The sequence below is a fragment of the Neophocaena asiaeorientalis genome, unplaced genomic scaffold (genome assembly GCF_003031525.2).
Source record: "Neophocaena asiaeorientalis asiaeorientalis breed wild unplaced genomic scaffold, Neophocaena_asiaeorientalis_V1.1 scaffold714, whole genome shotgun sequence".
Classification (NCBI taxonomy): Eukaryota; Metazoa; Chordata; class Mammalia; order Artiodactyla; family Phocoenidae; genus Neophocaena; species Neophocaena asiaeorientalis.
Window position 1 is genome coordinate 1,270,984 of NW_020175660.1, and position 21,206 is coordinate 1,292,189.

Consider the following 21,206-nt stretch of genomic DNA (forward strand, 5'->3'; position numbering starts at 1 on the left):
TTCCCCTACTAGGGATTGAACCCGGGCCCTTGGCAGTGAAAGCGTGGAGTCCTAGCCACTGGACTGCCAGGGAATTCCCTATTTATGTTATACTTGTATTGTTATACTCTGACTTGACTATGCCTTCCAGACTTCTGTCTTTTGGTTGACTGTGCAATAACTTATAGTGATTAGGCTTTTATTATTTCAACAAATCTCTTGGAATTGACTGTATTATAGCAATGAATGTTATCTACTGCTGCCCAACAGATTACCAAAAAACTTAGCAGCTTAAAACATCCAGCATTTATCATTTCATTCTGACCATCAGGAGTCTACCAGAGGCTTAGTTGGATGGTTCTAGTTTAAAGTCTCATAAATTGTGGTTAAGATGTCTATGAAGCTACAGCTACTGGAAAGCTTCCCTGGCACCGATGGATCCATGGCCAAGGTGGCTCACTCACATGGCTGTTGGCAGGAGGCCTCAGTTCTTTGCCACATGGGCCTCTCCATAAGGCTGCATGGGTGTCCTTATTGACATGGCAGCTAGCTTCCCTAAGAGTGAGCAAGGAGGAATCTGAAGTGCCTTTTATGATCTAGTTTCAGAAGACAAACCGTTGTTTCCACCTTATTTTATTTTGTTAGAAGTGAGTCATTAAGTCCAGTGGGAATTCAAGGAAGGAAATTAGGCTTCACCTTTTGAAGATAGTGTCAGAGCATTTGTGGACATATTTTAGATCACCGTAATGATCTTTTGGTAGATTGGTGGGGTTTTTTTAACTGTGAAAAATATCACTTATGAATATTAGTTTATATTCCAGCTGTGGCAATGTATACTATATTAATATTGTACATGATGGATCCTGGACCATGAACTTATTTTTATCAGTGAATGCCAAGTAAATATATATGATGTTAATGCTTTTATTAATCTAATTTTTAAATGAACATTGGTGTTCTGGTGCCTTCTTCTCTTTTCATTCTAGAAGGCCATCTCACACAGAACTGTAGCTTTAAATATCTCTATGCTGTTGACATAACAGATTTATATCTTCAGTCTCAAAAGTTTCCTTTAAGTTTCAGAACCAAATACCCATTAGACATTCCCTTTGAGTAATTTCAAATGTCTAAAAATTGAACCATTGATCTCTTCTCCCCACTTTTTTCAAAATCCATTTGTCCCCATTTTCAGTAATTGCTCATGCCGGAAATGTAGGGATCTTTTTTGACCCCTCACTCTCCCTTACCCCCACATTTAATCCATTACCAAGGCCTGCTGAATCTGTTTGTGAAATATATCTTGATTCCATCCACTGTACCACCACCACCCGAAGCTTAACCGCTATTGTCCCTCTCCTAAACTGCTACAATATCCTTCTTAATGGTCTGTTTCCTTCTGCTTTTGTCCCCTCCAGTTCATTACAGAGAAACCAGATAATTGCCTTCCCATCCCACTTACATTTAAATCCCAAATCCTTCATATGATCTTGCCTGACCTGGTCCTTGACTTTTCTGTCTCTTCAACCTCATCTTCCACTACATTAACCCTTGTTCTCAACATTTCAGAAACATTGTGTTCTCCTATGCTCTTCTCTGCCTCAAGATCTTTGAGCAGGCTGTTCCTTATGCCTAGAACAAGCCCCCTCCCCAACCTCGTGTCTTTACCTGACTAAATAACTCTTTTATTCTTCAGATTACACCTTAAATGTCACTTTTCTACATTGCTTCCCTTGACCTCTCTATCTGGATTAGATGAGGTCACTCCCCATGTCCCTCAAGGACCTGGCACTTTTCTTTTTTGCACTCACCTCAAGTTGTGATCACGTATCATTTGTATTGTCTTGTTTGATGTCTAAATATCTTAATTATCTTATTTGACTGTGAACTCCATGAAGGCTCAGTCTGTTTTGCTCTCTCACTATATTCTCAGTGTCTCATACAGAATCATGTATATAATAGGCACTTAATAAATATTTGGGAAATAAATTAACATTCAATAGCGAGAACACTATTCACTCAGGAATTCAGAGCTGGAAGGAATCTGATAAGTCATTTAATTGGTCTAGTCTTGTTTGCATCATGCCTGTCATGTCCTTGGCAGAGGTACATTCACACTTTATTCCTTTGATACTCTGTGAGCAAAGATCCCTGGTCCTTTCAGTTGTATCTCAAGTGTAGTCATTTCTCTATCCTTTGCATTCTTGTCATTCTTCTCTAAAGTATTTGAGGCCTGACCAGGTGGGATAAAGTAAGATGGTTACCCTCTTTGATTATGGCAGTGTGCTTCTATCAATGCTTGATTAGATTGCCTTCATGTCATAAGCACTGATGCTTATTGAGCTTGTAGTCAGCTAAAACCTAACATTTTTCTTTTAAAAATTAGGGGCTTCCATTGTTAGATTACAAATGAGGCACTTGAAGCCATTTTACCTTTAGCCTTCTCTTGGCTGATAGCTGTTCTCCATACAAGTTGTTGCAGGGTTTTTAGTGTATAAAAATGTCTTGCAGATGGGATTGTCGTGGATAGCACCTGTTACTTCCTGTGCCAGGATGGCAAGTATGTTATAAACATGTCTGAGAGGAGGAAACTTTTATTAAGTACCTACTCTGTACCAGGCTTTTCTAAATACTTTATAATGTATAGTTTACATTATGTAATGTATGTAAAATATCCAGCAAGGCAGCATAGGGTAGCGGTTAACACATGGGCTCGAGAATCAGATCCTCTTGATTAGAATTATGGCCCTGACACTTACCAGCTGTGTGATCTTTGATAAATTCCTTAAACTCCACTTGCCTTAGTATCCTCATCTGTAAAGTTAAAATAATAAATTGTGCCTATCTTACAAGATGGTTGTGATGATTCTGTAAATTAATATTAATATATTCAAAGCATTGTAATGGTCTGCCACATAGAGGTGAATATATGTTAGCTATTACCTCATGTAGTTCTCAAAATAATTGTGAGTTGATATAATTCCAGTTTTACAGATGAGGAGACTCATCCAGAGAGGTGAAGTTTCTTATTTAAGGCAGATCCAGGATTTAAACTTGTGCTGAGAGTGGTAGAGTCACAGATGTTTGTGTAGAAGGAATCACACATGATCCCTTTCCTCTGAAAGGGACTGTGAGTGTGGCAGGTGCTTAGGGTCTCATCGACTGTACTGCAGGATGCCTTGGTTGTACCTGTAATGAGACAAGACCACATATTAGCTTAAATAAACTGATGAAGAAGCAGTGACACTGAAAGATGGAACCAGTCATAGCAGTCAGTTTCCTGACCAAGAATATGAGGCCCTTGAAGTAGAATCTGTCATACTCATATTTTTATTTCTAGCCCCTTGCATTGATGTATAATACATACTCAGAAAACACTGTTGGTGAATAAGTGAGTGAACGAATAAATGAGTGAAGGTATGGGGAGAGAGTGAGAGCTAGGAAGAGAGGCAGAAATGATACCAGGGTTTTTGGCATGGATGACTGGAGAGATGGCACCACCCTCCTCTGTGATAGCAAATGGAGGAGGAGGAGGCAGGTCTAGAGGAATGAGAAGGAAAGTTAGTGAGTTTGATTTGGACAGGTGGGATGTAATCCTAGTGGAGATATTTAATAGGCAAATAGAAATAAGGAGAGAGTTCAATATTGGAAATATACTGGAAACTTCTTTTGAATTTGAAACCTGGAACAAGTATCCCTAGAGTCACAATCCCATAATTTCAAGAAGTGAGTTTTCTCAAATACTGTTAAATCATATTACAGATGTTATTCTGTAATAATTTTAGACTTTACATCTTACTCTCTCAACATTATGTAGATGGAAATCAAATTAATTTCATAGTAGAGAAATTAGAGATTTTAGAATAAGCCATATATAAAATGTACAATATAAATGACATCTCACTGTATATCTTACTTCCTCAATATTCTTAAGTGCCTTTGGAGAGCTAATTAAGTGAAAAATTCTTAGTTAACATAGAAAGCTTGGGATATTTATGGTAGAAATCATGCCAGGATAATTGTGTTACAGATAAATAATATCATTTTCATTGAGGAATAATTCAGGCTGACGTCAGTAAAATCAGTTGCCTGAACCAACAGGATGAGAGAAGAAACAGAATCATATTCATCTTTACACAAACTAACCTTTTTATCTGTTACCTCTTTAACTATCTTATAATTGCCAAACCTTAATTGGGGAGGTTATGTTTCATGTGATCCATATGAAAAGCTCAGTTTTATCCTAATGAATTCAGATTTGTAGTATTTTAGGTAAATAATTTCATTTAAGATACATTTCTAATGTTTTTGCTTTAATGAGGAAGCATGCTGCATATTTAAATGTTTTTCTAGGTAGGCCTTCTATCTATAGAATACATTATTTATTAGAAAGATTCAAATTGTTTTTATTTATCACATCTACTAGGATTGAAAAATTTTTTATGAGTAGCTTACTGTTTTATTTTTTAATTAATTAATTTACTTATTTATTATTTTTGGCTGGTTTCTTTTGGGTCTTTGTTGCTGTGCTCAGGCTTTCTCTAGTTGCAGCGAGCAGGGGCTACTCTTCATTGTGGTGCGGGGGCTTCTCATTGTGGTTGCTTCTCTTGTTGAGGAGCACAGGCTCTAGGCACGTGGGCTTCAGTAGTTGTGGCACACAGGCTCAGTAGTTGTGGCTCACCAGCTCTAGAGTGCAGGCTCAGTAGTTGTGGCGCACGGGCTTAGTTGCTCTGCGGCATGTGGCATCTTCCCGGACAAGGGCTCGAACCCGTGTCCCCTACATTGGCAGGCAGATGCTTAACCACTGCACCACCAGGGAAGTCCTAGCTTAGTGTTCTAAATTCAGCTCTTCCTGTTTTATTCTTAATATATTTAGAAATTTTCTTAATAGCAATAAAATAATTACTTTAGAGCAGCCAGAAAAGACTGTTAAAATTATTAGTGTTCTTATCTTATTTTACTTATGGTTAATCTAAGGTCAGGAGAGGTGGCAACCTATTAATAAATTATTTAAGCTTTTAAATTACAGTGCCTTTTTTTTTTTAAACAATGATAACATTAATCTTTAATAATGTATTACCTTGTTTAAAGGTATGTTTGGACATTTGTTTTTCCTCTCCTAGTTTTTGAAAACTTTCCAGAATTCAGTTATATTCATTTCCTTCTTAATATTTTTATCTTTCAGGAATCAAGAGAAAGCAGTGGAAGCTGGAGTCATTGTCAAGTGATTGAGACCTTTTACAAGAAAATCTCATTGAATGAAAGTCTTTTAAATCAGTGACATAACAAGACTAGTTATTAAAGGTGACAGTGTACAGAGAACGTTAAAATTGAACAATGACTCAGCTGTATATTTACATCAGATTATTGGGAGCCTATCTGTTCATCATTTCTCATGTTCAAGGTAAATCGGTGTTCATTTAAGCAATCTTATCTCTTTTTTAGTAATTTATTTCTGTATATAAAAAACACTCATTCTTAGGACCGCTCTTTCAACTCATGTCCCGTTTTGAACAGTTAGGCCCAGTATGCCAATAGCTTTTAAGTATAGAGGCAAAGAACAAGCACATGCCAAATAATTTTTGAACTTGACTATGATAGAAACATTTTCAAGTCTGTATAAAATCTCAGGCTCTTTGAACTTTGTGTATTATCTGTAACATAGGCATTATGATGTACAACACCAGGTCTTATGAGGATTAAATGAGATAAAATATAAAATAAAGTAGGTGACCTAGTGCCTAAGGGTAATAGGTACTCAAGATTTAGTTTTAAAATACCTCTCCCCTTTAAAATACAATAAGGAATAAATGTCAATTTTTAAAAAACATTTTATTGTTTGTTAAGAGTTGAGAAACGTAAATGGAATTTCTGTGTGCCAAATATTAAAATTTCTTCGGAGTACTCAAAGTTTTATTTATGACTAATATTGTCATTTTACACTGTGCATTCACAGCTTAGAACTCCCAAACAGGAAGTTATTTTGATGACTCTTAGGATCAGATGGGCTATATATTTGCATATGAGCTTTTTCCCTGTATGGTTTAATTAGGACAGTGTTTTAAACTGAAGAGATAGTGGTATTTGGCAAAATGATTTTATATAGAACCTACTGAACCTCTCCGTTCTCTTAAGTTTATACCTTCACAGATTGTTCTTCATAATGTTTTGTTCAGAGTGATGATTAAAATCTGCTAGTAAGAATTATGATTAACAGCATAAATCTTTTGACATTTTCATTTGAGTGAACAGAATAATGAAATCTGTAGCTTCTTTGTATTTTGTCTTAGGTTTAGTACCCTTGTTTAGTACCCATACTGAGAATATAAAAGCTCTCTTGCAAAAGCTACATTTTTGTGTGAAACACCACATTATTTAATAAAACATCTTTATTTTAACGTCTTTTGTTAGATGCCTTGTTGATCAGTATCAACCAAAGCTATCATAGTTTTGAAGATGACTTAAATTAATAGTAACATTTGTATTTGCTACCTTACTCCCAAGTAATCAGTATTTAGTATTAAAATTTTTTTAATCTATATAGATCACATAGAGACAATATGATACAAAATTCTCATTCCCCATCCTAAGTTGTTATATAATAAACTTTTTTTTTTTTTGCCCACACTGCACAGCATGTGGGATCCTAGTTCCCTGACCAAGGATCGAACCTGTGCCCCCTGCAGTGGAAGCACAGAATCTTAACCAGCTGACCGCCTGGGAAGTCCTTATAAACTTTTGTTAGATGAAATAAATTGGTAATTAGTTATCAGGCATAAGTGAAAAATCTTAGTAAGCATTATATTTCTCTGAAATATAAGCAAAATTTGTTACATTTCCTTTCAAAGAAGATTAGTTTGATAGTTCCCTTCAAATAATAAGATAAAAATATTTGCTCTTAAGGAAAAGAACTAAAACCAATGTCGAAAAAATGGTATTTCAGACTTGCCCGGTGGTCCAGTGGTTAAGACTCCCTGCTTCCACTGCAGGAGGCATGGGTTCAATCTTTGGTCGGGAAATTCCACATGCCGTGAAGAGCAGCCAAAAAAAAAGTTATTTCTTAGAGATTACTATGGATTGCTAGAGTGGTGTTATATGTATAACCTATAGCTCCAGCCCACACCAGGACTCATAATTTTATGCTTTGTAAACACAGGACTTGTGTGTAGAAAGAGATTGGCATGTTCTAGGAACTGACACAGGGCTGTATGTTTGGGCATGATGGAGAGAGAGGTCCACAGGGTCCAAATCCTGTGGGCCTTCAATAGGCCTGGTGAAGGAGGTTGGATTTTATTCTGAGTGTATATGAAGCCATTAATTGGTTTTAAGCAGGGAATGCCAGGATCAGATTTAGGTTTATAAGATAACTCTGTGCTATGTGGGAAATGGGTTGGAGGGGGCAAAAACAGAAGTAGGGAGATCAGTGTCTTGTCTTGGAAGTGACATGATATGATGGGCCCGGGTAATAGCAGGAACTAGACCAAAATGAGAAAAAGTGAGATATATCTTGGAGGGTGAGCCAAAGACCTGGGGAGGACCAGGTTTGAGGAGAAAAGTCAAGCATTCCATTTTAGACGAGTTAGTTTTGAGTTACTTAAGCAAGTCAAGGCCGAAGGGGTAAATCTAGGACCCATCAACGAAGAGATTTATTTAAACCATGGGAATAAGTGCTGTCATCTAGGGAGAGAGTACAGAGAGGCTGTTGCTAGCTATTTTTCTTTGTATCCATGCCTCTATTTAGTGAAATTTTACAACTTATAGCTCAGGTTTCTTTGCGTTTGACACCCTAGGATGAGTTTGTGTTATTGGCTCCTTCCTTTGTTTACATAGCACCTTTGTATTATATCACTCTTTGAATTGTGTTTATTTATGTGCTTATCCCCTCCACACACATACACCTTTGTCTCCTTCCAAGTTTCTCAAGGACCACATCAGTTTCCAGCATTCAGTAACTTGCCTGCACATAGTTGGCCTCTAATCAGTGTTTTGTTAATTAATACTTGAGATAATATAAACCTCAGATGCAAATTATTATAATTAAAATATTTCTGTCTCTTAAATTCAAACAGTGTTCTAGGAAGTTATGTGTATTAACCATCTGTAACTTTGAATTTTCCAGGTATTGGTGATCTTTTAGTATGATCTTTGTTATTAGTAATATCTTCATTTATATACTTTTATATTTAAGCCCTTTATTATACATTCATTTGATCTATATATAATCTCTTAAATTGGGCGGAAATTATTATCATTTTTTATAGATAGAGACCTGAGGTTCAGAGACTAACTTATCAATGGAGATATTCAAGACTTGAACCCTTGACTTCTCACTGTTATTTCAGTGTTATTTCTGCCACACTATACTGCTTTTTCTATGTATCATTAGATTTTTGAAAAACGAATCGCGTGCGTAAATATATTGTTTGCCATTTGGTCTCCATATTTAAATTGATGCTTCCTTCTGTTGTTGTAATATGATTTTAAAACTGGTTAAGAGACCTCAGATATGCTTTAGTCCTATGGTCTTATTGAGTAAATGAGGCTTGAAATGACATGGCTTGTCCATGATCATCCAGCTAGATAAATGGTGGAGGAACATAGTAGACCAGAATCTAGATTTCCTCATTTCTAGCCCAGTGGCTTTCTTCCCTTCCTGAAACTTTTCCCCGCCCCTTTTTTTTCTTTGATGCTCTTAACATAAATGAAGTCTACGTTTTGTAGCAATTTAGAGGATTAAGTGAACATTATTGAAATTTATGGCATGGAATCACTAAAATTTATTTAGCAGCACATTCTTTTCCTGTTATCAATGTGTGTGTGTGTATTACTTTTTCTATTTTCAAGTTCATCTCACCAGTACGGCTAAATTTTAAGTCAAGTTCACATTATGTCTTGAACCACTTATTTAACATCTATAATGAAATACATACACAGTTCTCTTAATATTTTATACCTGTTTTAGCTCTACACTTCATTCCATGAAGATCAGCTCTACAAGGAGTAGCCTAGCTGATTTCAGCTGATTCAGAGGGAGAAAGGAATTACTAAAACGTTGTTTTAGTTCTGTTCTGCTTTCAGCCTGAAAGAATCAGTATCAAATATGACAGTATCTGTCATTTGAGGCTACGAGACTCTAATGCAAGAACACAGTTCTGTTTCCATGTGCTAACTACTACCCTACAGTGACCTTCATTTTCTGGCAGCGTAGTCTGGATTTGAACCAATGACCTTGAGATAAAAGGCACCAGATAATATGATTAGTCCCCATGCTCTCATAATTCCCTTACTTAAGCAATTAAAACCCAGAGCAAGATGCTTAGTAGTTTCACTTCCACAGAGGTACAAATAAAGGACTTTACTTTTTTTAAACTAGTCACAAGTTTTGAACCAGAGAGTCTAAAAAAAGAACTGTAATTTGCCTTTTTTTTTTTTAAACCTCCTTATTGGAGTATAACTGCTTTACAGTGGTGTGTTATTTCTGCTGTATAACAAAGTGAATCAGCTATACATATTTTTTAATGGTTGGAAATAATCTCGCTCTTCTCTGAAACTGCTTTCCATTTTGTACCTTTCTTACAAGTTATGACCATATTCTACCTTGTGCCACTCTTGTTTGTCTTTCACTAGTGCAAAAATTGTGACATAATCATCTCCATATATCCCACAATACCTGGGATAGTTTTTCTGTGCATTTTAGGCTGTTAATAAATGTTAATCATATGAATGAAATTTATTTTTAACTAAAACACACATTAGTTGCAATTAATACAATAAGAAAGCTTAGAAACTTCTCACTGAAAATTGGAATAAAAGAATTAGCTTTTCAGAATGGTTTATTTACAACTTCATGTTTGAATGCAGGGCAGAATCTAGACAGTATGCTCCATGGTACTGGGATGAAATCAGACTCCGACCAGAAAAAGTCAGAAAATGGAGTAACCTTAGCACCAGAGGATACCTTGCCTTTTTTAAAGTGCTATTGCTCAGGACACTGCCCGGATGATGCTATTAATAACACATGCATGTAAGTATTTTATGCAGTTCTTCTTAAAGTTAACGAGAATAGGGTTGCACTTAGTACTATTTTAAGAATCGTTTACTTTGTCTGAATTTTGTTTCTTTAACTTTATATGGTTTTTCCAAAGAGCCAAAAGCTTCTTGTTTTTTATATAGGAACATTTATTACTATTAAGTGATTGATGGTTATTTCCTTAGAGTAATATAGGTTTTAAAGAGTTAAAAGGAATCTGGTATTTGTCTAGCATTTTGGGTTTATTTAGTGATCTTTTTATCATAAAGTGATTGATATTCATTGTAGAAAACTTAGAGATTACCAAAAAGAAACCTTGAAAATTCACCTAAAACCGTGTAATTCTAAATTGGTTGAAATAGGGGCTTCCCTGGTGGTGTAGTGGTTGAGAATCCACCTGCCAATGCAGGGGACACAGGTTCGAACCCTGGTCTGGGAAGATCCTACATGCCACGGAGCAGCTAAGCCCGTGTGCCACAACTACTGAGCCTGTGCTCTAGAGCCCCCGAGCCACAACTACTGAGCCCACGTGCCACAACTACTGAAGCTCGCATGCCTAGAGCACATGCTCCACAACAAGAGAAGCCACCGTAATGAGAAGCCCACGCACCGCAACGAAGAGTAGCCCCCGCTCACCTCAACTAAAGAAAGCCTGCGCACAGCAACAAAGACCCAATGCAGCCATAAATAAATAAATAAATAAGTTATTTTTTTTTAAAAACCTTCCTATTAAATAAATAAATTGGTTGAAATATTTTGCAGGTCTATAAGAATGATATTGTGATATTTAATTAATTTTGTGTTATTTTCTTATGTGAACTCCCAAATCCAAATCTGATTTATATAACCACTTTAATTTTTCTACTTAATTTCATATTAACTAATTAATATTTATATATGATCATGTAATTCTATTCCATATTCTTGGGGGACATTGAAGAATTGACTTACTAGCCAAAAAAATTCCCTGAACAACTCAATCTCATCAGTCAGTTGTCCCCCTGTTGTAAAGGTATAATAATCAATAATTATTGATTTGTTTTGTACTTCCCTAATAATTTTATGCTCTTTGAATGTGACCAGATATAAAGCCAAAATGTATACATATAAAACACTGAAATTATATGATGGTTCACCATGTCTTAGATTTGTTGTTTGTGCTGGTGGTGGTTGACTTTACTGTGGCAGACTGGGTGATCTGTTGTTAGGGGAGTGAGTGTTCCCTTTGTCACCAAGAGACTTCTTGCCAGACTTCTTGTCTGTAGTTCTTGCTTGATCTGTGTGGGCTATTTGTTAGAGGCTTAGTAACCCAGAGTAAAACTGGGAATCATCAATTTTAACAGAATGTCACCTCACACCTAACATTTTCTCATTTCAGAAAATGAATAATTATGCAATATTCTTTTAACTGTAAGCAGTATACTTACTGATATGAACAGTAAGGAGGGACACAAAAAAATCCTTTAGATGTTTCTTCCTACCCATGAAAGCCTAATGAATATATTAGGAGAAAATTCTGGCGTACTAGTACTAAAATGATAACTTTTTTTTTTAAAAAGATACTCCCCTCTGGGGTTTTCCAATTTTTAATTTAATTTTATTTTATTTTAATTTATTTTTGGTTGCATTGGGTAGTCGTTCTGCGTGTGGGCTTTCTCTAGTTGTGGCGAGCGGGGGCTACTCTTCGTTGTGGTGCACAGGTTTCTCATTGCGGTGGTTTCACTTGTTGCGGAGTGCGGGCTCTAGGCACGCGGGCTTCAGTAGTTGTGGCTCACGGGCTTTAGAGCTCAGGCTCAGTAGTTGTGGCACACAGGCTTAGTTGCTCCGCGGCATGTGGGATCTTCCCGGACCAGGGTTCAAGCCCATGTCCCCTGCATTGGCAGGTGGTTTCTTAACCACTGCGCCACCAGGGAAGTCCCGATAACATTTTATTAAATACAAATCCATCTATATAAATTTCTTGAAAATTCAGCTATTCAAAAGTTCTCCCTTTTTTCCTATCATGTTAAATAAAAAGTGCCTCTCAGGCTCTTAGTTAGTCTGGTCTTCCCAAATATACTTTTCTTTGTCATTGAATCTATTTTTATGTTTCACAGGAAAGTTTGTTTTTATTTATTATTGTGTACAGTATGGGAATACTGAAAATCTTATGGATGAAAAGAGATAGTTATTTTTAAGTATATTTTTAAACGTTAAGATTATTTACTTTATAAAGTTGTATAAATCATCTTTCTGTGATCACATGACTATGATTAGCAAAGAGAAGTTACATAGTATTTCATATTTGGTGGGACTTGTTTAATAGAAAATCCTTTTCTACCTAACACAGGATTTTTATTAGACCGTTAGGTTTTAGTTCAAATATGACAATTTTCATTTGCCTTAAAACACGTACGGTTTTGCCAGTAAGTCAAATGTGAATGTAATTCTAATTCAGAACTAAAAGCCATCAGATCAGTAACTGGTCACATTCATACTGAGATTTAATTAGTACTTTCCAATGTGAAGTTGGTTTTTGGTTTTTTGGCTTTTTTTCTTTTAGAACTAATGGACATTGCTTTGCCATCATAGAAGAAGATGACCAGGGAGAAACCACGTTGGCTTCAGGGTGTATGAAATATGAAGGATCTGATTTTCAGTGCAAGGTAAGACCTAATTTGAGGCCTATGAAATAAAGAAGGGAGGGACCACAGGAAAAGCATTGATTCCCCAAGGAGAAGTATGCCTGGTCTGCACATTGCTGTGTGTTCTGGAAGCAAATATATTGGAGGAAGCTTAGCTCTTGCTTCACGTTATATGATTGTGCCAATTGAAATTACAGATTATTTTACTTTAAAGTAAGTTTTAAATCATCTTTTTTTTTAATTGTCAAGCCTGTAAAAAATGATACTGTCACACTTATTTCTGGATTATAAAAGTGACTGGAAAGACTTTAAGGTGACAAGTAAATAACCTTTACATCTCTCTGAGACAACTTAGAGACCTTAAGTCCTTGTAAGGAGATCTCAGTGGAGTTACTTTAACAGCACAGCAAAGGAATCAGAGGATCAGTAATAGTTTATGAACATATTGATGGCTTTGGGTTATAAACCTAATCTCTTCAAAATCCTGAATAGTAATTTTGCCCCAGGGGATCCTTCCAATGTTTTTGAAAACAGCTCCAGAGAGAGCTGTTTGTTAACAAATTTAAGCCTCAGCTATTTTAGAAAATTATTCCAATTAATGAGAAGTTCTCAGGGTTGATAGAAACCACACATGCACGCATGCGAACACACACACACACACATATATACACGCTCGCACATATTGCATCCGATCTGTTTTCTGTTTGCTACACCTCTAGTGACAGGGGCTCATTACCTCCCAAGCCCACCTTTTTCATCTGTAGTAATGACCTGACCTTATCCGTAGAAAGCTTTTCCTCTGAATGACTGCAAGTCTCTCTTCCTTTGTACTTCCTTGGACCATAGAGAACAAATTGATTCCCTTTTTAATATGGTAGCCCTTTACTATGTGAAGAAATTTTTTTTTGTACCGCTTTACTCCCCATACCCTATAGTCTTTGCCCAGTGAAAATAGTAGTTCAAAATGACTTCAACGGCCCCTTATAATCATCAGCTTTAGAGTTACTCACTCTTCAGTTTCTCAATGTAAGATGCAGAATTGACTGTGGTCTGGCCAGAAGAAAAGAAGAAAAAAAAAACAAGAATTAGTAACTCCTTTCCCTTTTCCTAAATGCAGCCAAATCTCATGTTAGAGGTTTGATTGTCATACCATATTCTTGAAATATATGGAGTTTTCTGTCAGCTGAAATCCCCATGTCTTTCACTCATGCTTCTACTCATCCTTATCTCTTCCATTCTTTATTGGTGCTGTTGGTTTCTTGACACAAACAAGTAGGTGGGAATGGAGTGAGTTTTGTTACACAATTGTCACATACTTGTCTAAGTTAAATTTCATTGTATTAAAATTAATCCTTTGCTCTAATTTGTCAGGATTTGGGGGATGCCGATGTGTTTGTCTCTTCCAGTTTTATGCTCTTTGCATATTTATCAACCACACTACAGTACACTGTTTAATCACTTTAAAATGTTGAAGAAAGACCTCTCTGTGGTTAAAGCACTGAGCTCGACAGCAGTCACCAGTGTCTCGCAGGCCCCCTCAACTAGATGTGTCCCAAATGAATTTATCAATGTAATTTAGTTGTTAAGCTTGACAGTCTGTGTTCAGATAGGCATGCTGCCTCTTGCTAGCTGTGGAACTTTGAGCAAGGAGCTTTACTCTCTTAAGCTGTTTTCTCATCAGCAAAGGAGTTTTTATAAGGGTCAAATGAGAGGTAGCATGTATGCAGAGAGTTTAGCACAACTGGCACATAGTAAGGACTTAGTAAATGTTAGCTTTTACCATATTGATGATGTAACCAAGCAGGCTTTAAACTGGGCTATGCATATACCTGGGTGCACACAGACTACATTACACAAGGATCGCATAGGCACATGGATAGTTTTAAGGGGATCGGTTTACCCATCATGAACTTCCACAGATTCTATTGCTTAATATTGATCTGCCTGAGACCAGAGCTTCTTAAGCAATTTCTCTTTTCCTTCCTTCCTTTTCACCATCAGCCTTGTCACAGTTTCCAGATTGGTGGCCTGGAATGTAAATACTCAAGTTTCCAAACAGTGTTATAATTCGAAATCTAAGTATCAGTGTGGGGAACTTGGGGATAGCAGATATATTTGCATATCTGGTAGTTTTTCATTTTTTGCTTTCAACCAGTTTGCTAGATCATGTAAAATAATTTTTCCTAATAGGATCATTATAGGAGTTTTAGCATACGATTGGAAGGTCTCTAAAGAATTATGGGACAATGGTATAACTAGTTCCTTCCATTATCATCTTTTTGTTTATGTGAACAAAGAATCTTAGTACTGACCCCAAAAAAGGAAAAGATAAAAATAGGATTAAAGTTAATGCCAAACTTTCGCATTCTAGCAATAAGTAATTATCCATGAATTTATGAAGTAGTTTTTTTAAAAGTGTCATTCATCTCATACCTCTCCAATAAAATTTTCTTTTTATATTAGTATTTTAATAAAGATTATAATATATATACAGTTTTGATTAATTTTATACTAATAATAATTGTGATGATAAATCAAACCAAAATGATTTTTTGACTTAAAGACATACTATCACAGGAAATAAAATAGATTATATATGTTTATTTTTCATGTGGAGAATTATTTATCAAGATACATATTACATTAGGACAATTTTTTTTAACATCTTTATTGGAGTATTATTGCTTTACAATGTTGTGTTAGTTTCTGCTTTATAACAAAGTGAATCAGCTATACATATACATATATCCCCATATCTCCTCCCTGTTGAGTCTCCCTCCCACCCTCCCTATCTCACCCCTCTAGGTGGTCACAAAGCACGGAGCTGATCTCCCTGTGCTATGCAAGCTGATCTCCGTGTGCTGTGCGGCTGCTTCCCACTAGCTATCTGTTTTACATTTGGTAGTGTATATATGTCTATGCCACTTTCTCACTTCGGCCCGGCTTACCCTTCCCCCTCTCCATGAACATTAGGACAGAATTATTGTGGAAAATGTAGAAACGGAATAGGAGCTCAAGGAGCAAAAGGAACACTATAAAACTTTCAATTGTTAAAGAAGCATTTTGACCATTTATTTTTTTAAATGATAATGAGTATTGAATTGCTATATTATTTAGATTCTACTGAATAGATTTGATTTATTTTAATTTTATTTTAAAATATCATGTGCAATATGCAAGGAATTATCAATACGTTCTTTGCAGCTATTTATGATGAAAAATTTTAGGTGTCAGTCTAAAAATGTATGAGGGGATACATTGTTTTTCAGAATTCATTTAGGGGTTACACAGACAAAACATGTTGACCACCACTTATCTCACTTTCTGTGTATCTTGCTGTACCTCGCTCTTAATTTACCTGGCACCTCATCTGAGCAGAACAGCTCTGCTACTTTTACCTAAGCTTTTTCCTCCCAGTGCTTTCACATACTGTCAGGTTTGAATCAAAACAAGTTCAAGTGATAATCACCATGCTTCACCCAGACCTTGATTTTCCCTCACACAATCCAGTCTCTGTAGGTAAATCTGGCTTATTCTGTTTCTTCCAGTAGGATGAATTATTTCTCAGAAACCGCACTGCCATTTCTTGTAATTTGGTTTCAGTTCCTTTATCGTGTACCACTCCCCCTCACCTGCAACCCCCCCATTCAAGCTCACTAAATAAGTTAGAATCTCCTATTTTGTGAATGCCAGGTGAGTTTTTTCCCCACAAGGATTTTTATTGCCCACCAAATCCAGAGATACAAATGGACTTGGGTGGAGCATGGGAGTAGGGAGTGTAGGAACCGGAAAGGTTGTGTCACCCAACTTCATAATCTAGACACACGTAACTTTTGCCTACCCAGATACGTAGTTAACCTACATAAGAAAGATGTGAGTTTCATGTTGCTTGTTCTCAGTGAAGCCACATTGAGTCTTCCAGGAGATTACAAACATTTGTGACTTATTCTAGAATGTCAACTGGGATCTGTGTCACATTCACTAGAGGAAGAAGAATTAATTTATTGAACATTTACTATCTGCATTTAATATGCTGAGTGCTTGGTATATTTTACCTCATTTTCCCCCAGTTACCCTATAAGGCAGGTATTTTTTATCCTCCATCTTATAGCAGAGGAAACTAAAGCCCAGAGAGAAGTAAGTTTATTGCTCAGGGTCACAAAGTTAATAAATGGCAAAGCTATGATTTAAGCTATTTGATTCCCAAATCCTTGTTGTTTCCGTAATACTGTGCTGCCCCCAATCTTTTGTTGGCAAAGTCTTTCTTTCCCTTTTAAAAGTAATATAACATTTAGCTATCTAGTTTACAGCACTCCTCGTTTTTAAAATCTTTAAATCATACCACTTTCAGCCTTCTCCCAAGGGCTCTCAACTTCCTGTGATGTAATTCACCTAGCTGAGAAGATGGGAATTCAGACAGAACACAGAAACATTGTAGGGTCTCTGCATGCTTCTGGGATACCAATCCCACTTACTAGCGTTTGGTCTGCCTCCTTCATTCCTGCAATCATCCTTGATAGAGAAGACTGGAACAAAACGAGAGTTAAGGAAGTGTTCATTTTCTTTGTCCTCAATTACCTAGTATTTTGTCGGCAATACTACATCCATCGCTTGGTGGTCTTTCTTCTAGCACTGCCAAAAACCCCTTCCTGATTTTTCTTTACATTTTCTGTCCTGCAAGGCTGAGCTCATTTTGAACTTTAGCCATACTGGGACTGTTCTTGGATGCTTCACGCTTCTTTTATTCATCTTAGTTGTATACTCTTCATTCCATCCTTCATGTAAGTTTTCTCTAGATCTGGGATATTTTTTTCAGAGTCACCTGTGTAACTTCTGACATGTCTCTCTTTTCTCTTTTTATGATCATTTAAAAGTAAAAACAATTGTTAGAAAGTTAAAATGTAAAACTTGTGCTTTTGGAGGTTTCCAAGTACTCTTGACCCATCTTCTCTTCTCTTATATAATCTCAAGTCCCTTATAGAATCCCATATAGATTCCCCTATCGAATCTCATTTTCATATTTTTAAAGGAATACCTGATTATACCGAGGTTTCTCCTTTCTGCCCATCTGATATTTAAGAATAAGAAGGTTGATTTCTGCTTATATTCTTGCTACTTCTGTGATGACAGACAATTCCTTTCTGTTACTGTTTTGGTCTAGAATGGCACTTCTTACAGGTAGTGCTGAAATGTCAGCATTCAAGTTAAGAACTTCTCAAATACTGTACTTCTAATCAAATAAAACTTCACATATAATTTTTGGTATCTGTTCCCATGACTACAGTCTTTCCCTGTGCTCATTTTCTGATGTATTAGGGACACATATCTGGTTGGTGGTCTCCCAAAAACTCTCAGAAATATTGTTTCTATATTTTGACCTTATCCTCACCACGTACACTTCAACTTGCTTCCGTATCAGGTTCATTAGTTTCCACATTGTTGTTATAGGCAGCATCAACTGTACCTTCTGCCTACTTGACTACCTTTTCTAACCTGTCATTTCTTTGGCCTAGGACACGCTCCACTTTTTAGTCAGATCTTAAGTCTCATCCAACTAAGTCTCAATACTCCTATGAGATCATATTTACCCTGCTAGTTTATCACTGTAATAAAATGTATTACCCATGTTTTTTAGGAAAAGATCTCATGATTTTAAATACTTTTTTACTAAAAACAAATGAATAGTCATATCTTAAGATATGCCAAATTTTGGGTGAAAATATATATATAAACTTTTGTTTATCTGTAATTAAGTTATAGTCTAGTGTTCTAACACATCATCCACATACATACATTCTCCTTAAGAAAAAACATTTTAGAGTCTTTACAACACTATTTCACCATAGATTTAAATTTTTCAATAATCACTTTCACACAAACTTAGCAGGTCCTTTTCACTCACTGAATTATAAACTGTATTTTATGAATATTTTAAAAATTAATTATCAGTTTCATGTATCAAATATTTTCTAATTTTCTTCCTTTAGGATTCACCAAAAGCCCAGCTACGCCGGACAATAGAATGTTGTCGGACCAACTTATGTAACCAGTATTTACAACCTACACTGCCCCCTGTTGTTATAGGTAGGTTAGCAGAGAAAAGTGCAATCATGATTCTCAGTAAAATATTTTCTCTGGTTTTAACAATAAGCAAGCTTTCTAGAGTTCAACACTACAAGTTATTTTTTCCTTTTAAGATGTGATCGAAAGATAATATGTCTTTTTCATTGTTTACTTCCATTATCAGGTCCATTTTTCGATGGCAACATTCGATGGCTGGCTTTGCTCATTTCTATGGCTGTCTGCATAATTGCTATGATCATCTTCTCCAGCTGCTTTTGTTACAAGTAAGATAATTATTTTGATGCAAAATATTTTGTTGACTATTAGATATAAACAGTTGTTCTTAAAGCCAGTAGGCAGAAACCATTGACACTGAATGTATTTCAGGAACCATTAACTTGTATTTTCTGGTTATCTCCTTTAATTAACTATATTATAGTTTTCTTAAGGGAACAGAAGACCTTACTACTAATCAATTAATTGGACACAACATTATACTTCTTGTTATGTTCATGAGTACTTAAGATTTTATTTATAGAATATTGAACTTTCTTATATCTAAATTTAAAAACCTGTCCCAAGAAATCAACTGTATGTATTATCATTCTTTAGTTATTTGGCAGTTCAGAATTGTTTGCATTTAGTCATGATTTCAGAAGACATTTGCCAGAAGAGCAATAAGAGGAGGGCATAAACTTCAATAATAAAATATTATCTTACTGGCATATGAATAAACAGAGAGATCAGTGGAATTCGTTACTAGACCCATGAGTAGACCCAAGTATATAAAGAAAGTTAGTATATGATAAAGGTAACATTTCAGATCACTGAGGAGAAGTTGGCTTATTCAGTAAATGGATTTGGGAGTGGATAGCTATATGGAAGAAAATGAAGTTGAATCAATTCCGTACACTGAAATAAATTTCAGCCGGGTTGGGGTGCTCACTCTCCCTTTCTCTCTCTCTCTCTCTCTCTCGCTCTCGCTCTCGCTCTTTCTCTCTCTCTCTCTCTATATATATATATAAACTATATATATAAACTGAATTGATTAAAATACTAGAACAAACCTTGGAAGAATTTTTTTAAATAATCTGAGTCTGACACAAAACTTACAAGCAAAAAAACCAAAACCTTTAAAAAAGAAAAGATCGATGGTGTCAACTACATAAGAATAAAACTTTACTGTGTGGTAGAAACCACCACAAATGGTCAGAAGACAGACCAACAGTGAAAAATATCAGCAGCTTATATTACAAAGAGCTGATTTCTCAAATATAAAGAGCTTCTATAAATCAAAAAGAAAAAAATCAATTCAGTGGGAAATTAGGCCCCCAAAAATGAGCATATATTTTACCTAAAGAGAAATACATATGGCTCTTAAAAGAAAAATAAAAAGATGACTTAAGAATACTCATAATATGAAAAATATAAATTAGAATCGTACTGAGATATTTTTTACCCATTATACTGGCAAAGATTCAAATGTGTGATAATAGACTTTTTAGATAAAGAAGTAGATTGAGCATACTTACTTTTGTTGTGCCCCACTAAAACAGCAATAAAGAGTTTTTAACTTTTTTGTCCAACTAGGACAAGGAGACAAGATAACAGCAAAAAGCTGTGGAACCTGTGAAGCTTATGGATGAGTAGTGACTTTGTAGACCTAAGAAATCTGAATCCCAGGCTAGAAAATGAGAAAGACAAACAGCAACCAGTTTATACTGTAAAATTCCCCAAGAAGCTCAATTGGCAGTAGCAGTTATCTATGGTAGTGAAGTTGAGGGGGGCAGTAAAACCAAGAGGATTGCTTGAAAGTCTGTTTTTAGAAAGTCAGATGCTGTATTAGTTGTGCAATACTGCATTAAGAAATCACTCCCAAACTTAGTGGCTTGAAACAGCAGTTATTATCTCTCATTGTTTCTGTGGGTCAGGACTTCAGGAGTGACTTGACTGAGTGGCCCAGATGTCAGCAGAGGCTGCACTCACCTGGAGGCTTGAGTGGAGCTGGTAGATCCCGTTCCAAGATAGCTCGCTTCCGAGGCTCACACGTTGGCAGGAGACCTTAGTTCCTCTGATGTGAGCCTCTCTACTGAGCTGCCTGCATGAGCTTCCTCACAGCATGAAGCCTGGCTCCCCCGCACCCCTAGAGTGAGTGATCCAGGAGACCAATGTGGAAGCTGCAGTGCTGTTTATGATCTAGACTCAGAAGTGATACCATCACTTCTGCCATATTCTGTTGGTCACAGAGATGAGCTCTACTTTATGGAAGGGAAACATAGGCAGGCATACCAGGAGTTGAGAAATTTTGTGGGCCATTTTGGATGCCAAGTACCACAGATGTTGAGATCCCTACTCTTTTTCTGAATGACGATGTGACTTTCCACCATCTCTCTAACAGAAGGCTAGAAGTGTAGTCTCTGAAAAGAACAAAAATGTTCTCAGCTATGGTATCCCATTATTGAGGGCGAGGTATTACAATAAAAATAAGGAGGTAAAGTGAATATTTACATACT

The 21,206-nt window shown here is 36.2% G+C and overlaps 1 protein-coding gene across 1 annotated transcript in view; it reads left to right on the forward strand.

The window, feature by feature from the left end:
* BMPR1A (bone morphogenetic protein receptor type 1A) overlaps window positions 1–21,206 on the forward strand; it is an 87,230-nt gene that overhangs the window by 49,338 nt on the left and 16,686 nt on the right. Inside the window, exons 3-7 of the mRNA XM_024731428.1 lie at window positions 5,162–5,380; window positions 9,838–10,000; window positions 12,549–12,651; window positions 18,618–18,714; window positions 18,878–18,977. Of these exons, the coding sequence (XP_024587196.1) occupies window positions 5,314–5,380; window positions 9,838–10,000; window positions 12,549–12,651; window positions 18,618–18,714; window positions 18,878–18,977 (530 nt within the window). The 5' untranslated portion in view covers window positions 5,162–5,313. The remainder of the gene's footprint in view (window positions 1–5,161; window positions 5,381–9,837; window positions 10,001–12,548; window positions 12,652–18,617; window positions 18,715–18,877; window positions 18,978–21,206) is intronic.